General features: G+C 32.8%; 1 protein-coding gene across 1 annotated transcript in view; it reads right to left on the bottom strand.

The window, feature by feature from the left end:
• LOC137614911 (diacylglycerol kinase eta-like) overlaps positions 1–10094 on the bottom strand; it is a 773025-nt gene that overhangs the window by 325862 nt on the left and 437069 nt on the right. The window contains exon 14 of the mRNA XM_068344565.1: positions 1062–1258. Within this exon, the coding sequence (XP_068200666.1) occupies positions 1062–1258 (197 nt within the window). The remainder of the gene's footprint in view (positions 1–1061; positions 1259–10094) is intronic.

Below are 10094 nucleotides of genomic sequence, written 5' to 3'. Positions count from 1 at the left end.
AAGACAGTGGAAGACCATGGTACAGAGGCTATGGCACTACCCAAGACTAGAGAATAATGGTTTGATTTTGGAGTGTCCTTCTCCTAGAAGAGCTGCTTACCATAGCTGAAGAGTCTCTTCTACCCTTACCAAGAGGAGATTAGCCACTGAACAATTAGAGTGGCAGTAGTTAACCCCCTCGGGTGAAGAAGAATTATTTGGCAATCTTAGTGTTGTCAGGTGTATGAAGACAGAGGAGAATCTGAAAAGAATAGGCCAGACTATCGGTGTCTGTGTAGGCAAAGGGAAAGAACCCTAACCAGAGAGAAGGGTCCTATGTATATAGTAGTGTCTGGCCAGTCAAAGGACCCCATAACTCTAGCGGTAGTATCTCAACGGGTGGCTGGTGCCAACCTACTACGATGAGATGATGATATATATATATATATATATATATATATATATATATATATATATATATATATATATATATATATATATATATATATATATATATATATATATATATATATATATATATATATATATATATATATATATATATATATATATATATATATATATATCATATATATATTTAAGTGATTATCACTAGATGGAATGTAATGTTATATTTCTTTAACTGAAACTTTACCATAGATGAAAATGGGTGAAATCTTAGAAGATAAAGCCCGATTAAGGGGTATATCTAATAACACAAAAGCTTTATAACTTCCATCCAAAAAGAACTCTGATAAGGTTGTAAAATACTAGTCATCCTACAAGTTATCTTTATTTGTGATATACACTACAAATAATAAACCATTTATTTAATTGAATAGCCGGTTGTTCTTACTTCTTGTTTCCTCCATACTAATAAGTTTACTTTCTTTTTCTAATGTGTAAAAATTATATGGTATACCATACTTCCCATACTCTCAGTTTAAGAGCCATGAAAATGTGAAAAATAAGATTCAAGCAAATATGAACAAAGATTAGTAGTTAGTAAAGAAATTTAATTGCAATTTCTTTCAAAACATTCAACATAACTAAACAAACCACAGATGTAAAAAGAATCTTACCTGCTTCCCCTAAAATTGTTATTTTGATGCTAGAACACTGAGCAATTCTGTGATGTTGTAAATTGATGATGCGCGAGGCAGCCATCTGTGCTGATCCAAATACAGCAACAACTTCTAAGATTTTATCATCAAAACTTGGAGCCAGGAAACAGTCATCTTCTTTAGTACCTCCCCAAAAGTTGGTTCCACCCATAAAGCTGAAAGGATATTGAAAATAATTTTGACATTAAATCGTTTTCCTTTTGAATAAGTCAATGTTTTACGTGTCATATGGCTGTTTTTAATCCGGAAATGTGCCAAATAACATCATAATTGTATCTGATGGCTAATTACAAAGTAAAAGCAAGGTATGGACTGATAACAATTATAGTCAAACCAAACCAAACTGGTGGGTGAGACACAGAATCTATCATGTCGAGGTCTGACGATTTCGGTCATTTTACCTGGACAGTGCGGACTAGAGAAGACCTAAAACAGAAGATAGCTTAAGGTCTTAAAGGTGGGAGGCCTCGTTCCGTCAGTCATAATCCAAGAGGGTTTAATATCTGGAAGTGCCCTATTCCCGGATTTGTGAAGCAGACCCGCGTGTAGGGCAAAATGCGCTGTTGCCTGCGGCGTGACCAACCAAAGCACGGAAGGTCACCATGTTTAATAAATGAAGATGTCACTGGTAGTTCAGCTCAACTAGAAAAATCGTCTAGGAAGGGCACAAGCTCTCATTTTATTGCTTCAAGGATGCCTAGTTCGTGTTCTGCATATGGATGCATTTAAAGACTGCAAAACCTTGAATCCATTGGTTACATTTCATCGGTATGTATTATAACTTTTGCAAATTTTTAAACCGTCACACGGATGATTAAACAAACCCTTTATAATAATTCCCTTTTCATCATTTTTAAAAGCAGTAGCTGAAAAATATCTCCAGGTCTGATATATGTATGCTGGAAAGCATTTTACAGTAAAATTGCTGGCCCAAAATAAAATGCAAAGTCGCCAAACTTGTACTAAGCCGATTCATTTTAGTGGCCAGTAGGTAATTTTCTTTAATGAGTATATCTTCACATCTTATATTCATCTGATAGTTATTGTTTGTAGTAAGTAGGGTTTGTATTAAACCTCCTTGGTTTGTAGCTGTTTCAAGGATAAACTTCTGTCCTACCCAGTTGCATTACCTCGGGAGCTGACCGATTCATTTCAAAGGGCAGTAGATAATTTTCCTTTTATCAGTGCATCTGCACATCTTTTATTAATCTGGTAATTGTTGCTGGTGGCTGTTTCGCAAACCTCCTTAGCTGTTTTGTAGGATAAGCTTCTGTTCTCCTCTGCTTTAATGCCTCTTCTTCTTCTTGGGGTATTAAAGCCAACACTTGTTGTTGGCACGGGCCTTTCCCTTGATTGGCCCGTAGGGATGCCTCAGGAATTGACAGATTCGTTTTAGTGGTCACTATACCCATACAAAAGTTATTTGGCCGTTCGACTAGGGTCTTTTTCGGAATACTTAGAGGAGGATCCCTCTTCTTTTGATCACTTTCCTTTACAACTCTTAATACAAGAATACCAGAAATTAAACTGGATTAAACACAGGGTGGGGAGGGATTAGTTTTGCTTTTAGGACATTGGGGTTCCGGTTAAAGTCAAAAAGTCAAAGTCAAAAACCTTTATTCCATTATAAAATGGTTATTCTGTTACATAACGATATACATTATTTACATAAAATTCACAATAATTGGATTGTAAAAATTTAGGATATATATACATTCAAGTAAAATTTTAAAAATATTGCTTAAGTTTCTTTTTGAATAAATCAGAACTAACATTTATACATTTTCTTATTTCCAGAGGTAGTTTATTCCAGCAAGCTGGGCCCCTTATTGCCATTGAGCGTGAACCCAAATCAGTTCGATAGCTGTCTACAAATAGATTTTCATTCTGTCTGGTTAATGCATTCCTACTATTACCAACTGTAGGAAATGTGTATAGCCAGTTGGGATATTCTTTTCTCAAACTTTTAAAAACAAAAACACAAACATCGTACATACACTTTTCTTTTAATTTTATCCACTTTAATTGCTGGAGGGTTGGGGCGATGTGATCGTGTTTTTTCACCCCAATAACGGCTACTCTACCAGCAAAGTTTTGGATTTTTTGAGCTTTTTCCATGTGCATATCATTAGTAGACCCCCATATCTTAATACAGTAGTTTATTACACTCAAGACCAGACTTTCCACAATAAAAGCTCGAGTAGTATCATCAAAGTAATCTTTTACTCTACTTAAATACATTAGAATGCCACTAACTTTTCTACTCAGCTCGTCAATGTGAGTACTGAATGTCATGTACCTGTCCATGTGTAGACCTAGATTTTTCACATGTTGACTTTCTTTACTTCATCACCATCGCATTTTATTATAATGTCATTTGGAATTTTGCTAATATACTGTGAGCTACCCACAAACATGCACTGTGTTTTAGTGGCATTTAATAATAGCCCTTTTCTTAGAAAATATTTCTTAATTTTGAGCAATATTAGTTCAGCCCTTTTTATCAAGCCATCTAAATTTTCTATTTGATCAGCCAAAAGAACTTGGGTGTCATCAGTGTATTGAATTAGCAAGCAGTTTTCTATGTATTTAATCATGTCATTAACGTAGACTAAAAACAGAATTGGACCTAGGACAGATCCCTGTGGGACTCCAAATTCAACCTTTTCAATGCAAGAATTTACGTCTCCTAATCTAACTACCTGACTTCTATCCTTCAAGTAATCCTGAAACCAGAACGTATCAATGTAATGTTCCTTAAGAGATTTACACAATTCATCATGGTTGACACTATCAAATGCCTTTGATAGGTCACATAAAATTAATATGGAAACTTTTTTTCTATCAATATTTTTATAAATTTCATCTGTTAATTTCATCAAAGCTGTTTCTGTTGATAAACCTTTACGGAATCCATGCTGAGTGTTAGAAATCAAATTATTTTTTTCTAGATGTTCCATTAACTGATTACATACAATCTTTTCTATTACTTTCGATATTACGGGAAGGATAGAAACAGGTCTATAATTACCAGGGTCGTCCTTGTCTCCTTTCTTGTGAAGAGGGTCTACGAGGGGTTGTTTCCAAATAGAAGGATATTTCCCAGTTACAATCGATGTATTTATGATAACCGTGATATAATATGCAATAACTGTAAGGGAATCTTTTAGAAAACTAGTAGGAATACCATCCGTTCCGTAAGCATTACTATTATTCAAACTCTTAACTGTTAATATTATTGTTTCTACTGTAACTGGTTGCGGTCTAAACAATCTTATATTATTGCCAAAATTATTTTGAGTGTTTCTAATATCTTCATTTTCGTACTCTTGTAGAATTTCCTGCGTTTTATCATAAGTTATTTTTCCTAAATTAGCAAAGTATTGGTTAAATTGATCTGCTCTAGCTTTTGGGTTGTCGTATTCAATCTTCTTATTTGTTTTAGTAGATACAATATTATTCATAATTTTCCATGTTTCTTTGCGAGATTTACTTTTCTTGATCTTGTCTTTGTTATAATAAGCTTTGGCAGTACGCATTTTCGAATTGATGAGTTTTTTCATTTCCTTATACGAATTGTTAAGATTTTCATCATGTCTATTCTGTTTAAGCCTTTCTTGCATTTTGTCCCTTTCAATCATACTGTTTTTGAGATCATTGTCTATCCAAGGTGCACTGGGTCTCCTTATTTCCTTCGTGGTTATTGGGGCACATTTATCTAAGGCACTATTATATACTTTATTGAAAATTCCTGTTTGAATATCTGTGTCATCAGTATGCATGATTGTATCTAAAATTATTTTCTGGTCTAGCAATGTATTGCACAAAAAATCTGCAGAATAATATTTTAAACACCTAGAGGTTACCGTGACTGGTTTACGTTTTGGCTTCTTAATATCTATGATAAATGAAATATGTTCATGGTCAGCTACAATACTTGGATTTACCTCAATTTTAATGACACTTTCCTGCTTGTTTTTTATTAACACGTCTAGTAGTGTGGATGAGATGGGGCTAACTCTAGTAGGTTTATTAATCATTTGATTTAATTTGGTGACTCTTAAAATATTATGTATCTTTGCTGAACCTAACATCAAATCATCATTTAGATCACCTATTACATAAATTGATTTATTCTTTAGAGAAATCATTCTCAGACATTCCAAAATATAGTTAAAAGTATCATTTGAAGCATGCGGATGTCTATACTGTATAAGCAACCAATGATAACAGAAGGTAGCTTACGAGATTGTACAGAGAGCCAAACCTCTTCTACCCCCTCTACTCTTTGAACATTAAGATTACAAATATTAACAGAAATGTTATTTTTTACATAAATACAACAACCTCCACCTCTTCCTTTGTCACATCTATATATTGTATAATTAGAAAATTCAATGAGTGAATCGACAACATTCGGGGTTAACCAAGTCTCAGTTAAACATAATAGGCTACATCAATATTTCTGTTTAAGAGCATTAATTCAATTTCACATATCTTACTAAGGAGAGACTGTACATTCAAATATTCTATACACAAAAGATCGTTTTTTGGAGTCACATGATTATCTATCCCAGTACCAATGTCCGGGACGAGCACTTCTTGTGTGATAACTGCCTCTTGATGGAAGAGGCGGGAAGTCATATTCCCACGTGTCTGCTCGTGACCAGTTATGTTCTTATGAAGTAGCCAACGACGGTTTACTTATTTTCATTCCCTAATCTATTTACTCCTTCCAATATATATATATATATATATAATATTTCCGTATATTCTATATAATTCTATGTATTAGTGGATAAAGTAAATACTGCTGTATAGATATTGGCATTATACGTATCATCTTTTAATACACTTCTTATCTTTCGAAGGTAAGGAAAAACAGTTGTTTATTTATTCATCTATTTAGCAAATGTATATATGTTTTGTTTGCCAGTAGGCTACCAAGGTACAAACAGTGTAAAGACAAAAGTATCAACAGACAGCTCTCTCTCTCTCTCTCTCTCTCTCTCTCTCTCTCTCTCTCTCTCTCTCTCTCTCTCTCTCTCTGTATATATATATATATATATATATATATATATATATATATATATATATATATATATATATATATATATATATATATATATATATATATATCTGTCGGCAGAAATATTCTCTTCTTTACCGTTCCCCTTCGCTTTTCTTTTGGTTTGAGTTAACTACGCCCTTAAGAGATTATATCTATAATTGCTACGCTCCCAGCTGAGAAAAAGAGTCTGGTCAGTTTACTTATCTTTATAACCTTCAGCTTTGTTATCAACGACTGTCTATCTGTCAACATTCCAATACAAATTCACAAAAAGGTAGGCAATAATCCACCGATCTACCATTCCATAAAAATTCTCTCTCTCTCTCTCTCTCTCTCTCTCTCTCTCTCTCTCTCTCTCTCTCTCTCTCTCTCTCTCTCTCTCTGTGTGTATATATATATATATATATATATATATATATATATATATATATATATATATATATATATATATATATATATATATAATCTACCATTCCATAAAAATTCTCTCTCTCTCTCTCTCTCTCTCTCTCTCTCTCTCTCTCTCTCTCTGTATATATATATATATATATATATATATATATATATATATATATATATATATATATATATATATATATATATATATGTATATATATATATATATATATATACAGAGAGAGAGAGAGAGAGAGAGAGAGAGAGAGAGAGAGAGAGAGAGAGAGAGAGAGAGAGAGAGAGAGAATTTTTATGGAATGGTAGATCGGTGGATTATTGCCTACCTTTTTGTGAATTTGTATTGGAATGTTGACAGATAGACAGTCGTTGATAACAAAGCTGAAGGTTATAAAGATAAGTAAACTGACCAGACTCTTTTTCTCAGCTGGGAGCGTAGCAATTATTGATATAATCTCTTAAGGGCGTAGTTAACTCAAACCAAAAGAAAAGCGAAGGGGAACAGTAAAGAAGAGAATATTTCTGCCGACATATCCCTCGTATTATCGTGGAATAAGTCACGCCATTTGCACCAAAAGGAGAATCGGACAAAAATTAGTAATGTAAGGTTAATAAATACATTCTTTTTTTTTTTTTTTTTTTTTTTTAGTTTATCATTGTTAATATGAAATCGTTCATCATCAATTCTGCTGCATGAGATTATGGTCTCTTTCTTATAAAAGTACAATACAATGGTTAGCTTCTGGTATTTAAGAGCTTAATTTGCTTTTGGGGATAAGCCGATTAGGTTCCCCACTCAGAAGATAAGACTTCCACCGTATTTTGAGTTTGACACGAAGTATTCTGAAAAAAGACCCTGGTCCAACGCTCAAATAACTTTTGCACGGGTATAGTTAAATTCCCTTTTATGAAGGCATCTACAAATCTTATACTAAGATGATAATTGTGGCTTGTTGCAAGTTTCTATCATGTCTTCGTTCCTTGAATGAATTTGTAGGCCTACTTGTTTATTTTCTGTATGCTGTATTGATAAAATATTTTGTAAATATATCTCTTTGTTAATATAGAATTTTAATTTCCTTATGATGAAAAGATGGTAAAGTCAGAATTTTTAAAGATAAAGCTATGACGGAAACGAGACGGATTAAGGATCGTGTCTTTTCTGCCCTACACCGCAGGTGGCCGCTGTCCAAGCGGACACACCTACATTTCTCTATAAAACCCTCATGTCCTATCTTTTATTGAATATATATATATATATATATATATATATATATATATATATATATATATATATATATATATATATATATTTATATCTATCTATCTATCTACATATATATATATATATATATATATATATATATATATATATATATATATATATATATATATATATATATATATATATATATATATATATATATATATATATATGATAAAATTTTGCACATTTAGACGTATTTTTCATATTGAAATAAGCCTTAGATTTTTTATACATTAATGTTTGAATCTGACAAAGACTAGAGCTTGTGACCGGCCGGGAATCGAACCCTGGTCAGGCAAACTTGTAGAGACGGTGACTACCACTTGGCCACGAATATATGGCTTATTTGAATATATATATATATATATATATATATATATATATATATATATATATATATATATATATATATATATATATATATATATATATATATATATACTGTATATATGTCCCATGTCAACGGATAATGAGACATCGGAACATGGGTTTTTTTCCACTTTATTACAAAAGGTTCGTGAATACACTTTGTACAGCCGACACTCTCAGGTGAGCGCCTTGTCTAAATGAACGCACAAAGGCTACTAACGACCCCTCGCAAGCAAGATGCAATCTTGCTACAACAACAAGTGGAATTATTAGGTTTTGTGGAATTCTCATGATTACAGAGTTCATTTACCTTGACGCATAAACACATATCTTCATACAAGGATAAGAGAGAGAGACACACACATATATATATGTATGTACATATATATATATTTTATATATATATATATATATATATATATATACATATATATATGTATATATATATGTATATATATGTATATATATATATATATATATATATATATATATATATATATATATATATATATATATATATATATATACATAGGGCGATATCCTAATGTTTGATTAATTGATCTATTACCATTTATTACACAATTTCTTTTACGCATGCTTCATTGTAACGCTGAATGCCCTTTTAAAACGGTTAAGGCTTGGACTGTGCCATAAAGCCCATAATCTATCCCTTCATAATTTAAGCCCTTAAGTAATGAATTTTCAGCTTATAAGATTAGGAATCCAATCGTGTCATCAAAAGAAATGTCATTTCAAACAAACCTTGTTTGTAATTGGTACTTCATCTCTAAGTATATAAAGCAGTGTTTCTGATAAATAGTAGCCATGCCATTCAATCGACAACACTTACAATGGCAAATTTTACAAAGCGCTTCTCTCCTCTTCAGCCAAAATCGTGGATAATGTTCACAAATATTTTACTAAAGAAAAGAAAAATCAATGTTCCCTTGATCGACGCGGCAAAAGTTTGCTATTGTACGAGTTCGGCAACAGCAGTTCCAAAGAGGACTGTAAGAGAATCGTTAAGGAAGGAAATGATTTCGAAAACGAATATAGACACCGAATGTTCAAGGATAAGAAAAGAAGTCGTCCGCGACCAGTGACCAATCTGGATGATTTCGACAAGCGTGCGTTACGTTGAATTGTGTTAAAGTTCTACAGTATGTTAGAAAGGTTTTGGAAGAAGCCCGCAAAGACATTAAATTTAAGGGTTGTCGTGAATCTTGCATGAAATCGGATTTCATTATGGGAAAGTGAATGGCAGAATATTTTTATTAAAACAAGGTGATATCTTAGCTGCAAGGAATAAGTTTTAACGTGTTACAAGGAGGGTATACGAAAACGAGAATCAGCCTATCGTTTACCTGGATGAGACTTGGCTAAATAAGAACTATACTGTTACAAAATGCTGGACAACCAAAGAGAGAGAGAGAAAAAAATATGGGTTAACACTCCTACCGGCAAAGGCGCAGGACTGATAGTCGTGCATGCCGGGACTAAGGAAGGTTTTGTGCCAAATGCAGCATTAATTTTTAAAGAGACTAATGATGGTAATTACCATAATCAAATGAATAGCAAATTATTTGAAAAGTGGTTTAAATCACAGCAACCTACCATTCGGTAATCACTGATAAAACACCGAAGATTTCGGATAGGAAACACGTAATAAAGGAGTGGCTGATCAATAAAGGACAAAATCCGACAGATGACTTACGAAAAGGCGAGATTCTTGAGATTGTGAAGTTAAGTTCTTCTCGAATAGAAAAGGACTATGTGAAAGATAAAAAGGCCGGTGAAAAGGGTCATAGGATCGTCAGGTTGCCACCTCATCACTGCCAGTACATCCTTATTGAATTGATCTAGGGGCAGG

This window comes from Palaemon carinicauda, chromosome 21 (assembly GCF_036898095.1).
Source record: "Palaemon carinicauda isolate YSFRI2023 chromosome 21, ASM3689809v2, whole genome shotgun sequence".
In the NCBI taxonomy this organism is placed as follows: domain Eukaryota; kingdom Metazoa; phylum Arthropoda; class Malacostraca; order Decapoda; family Palaemonidae; genus Palaemon; species Palaemon carinicauda.
This window is presented reverse-complemented; position numbering and strand designations above follow the sequence as displayed.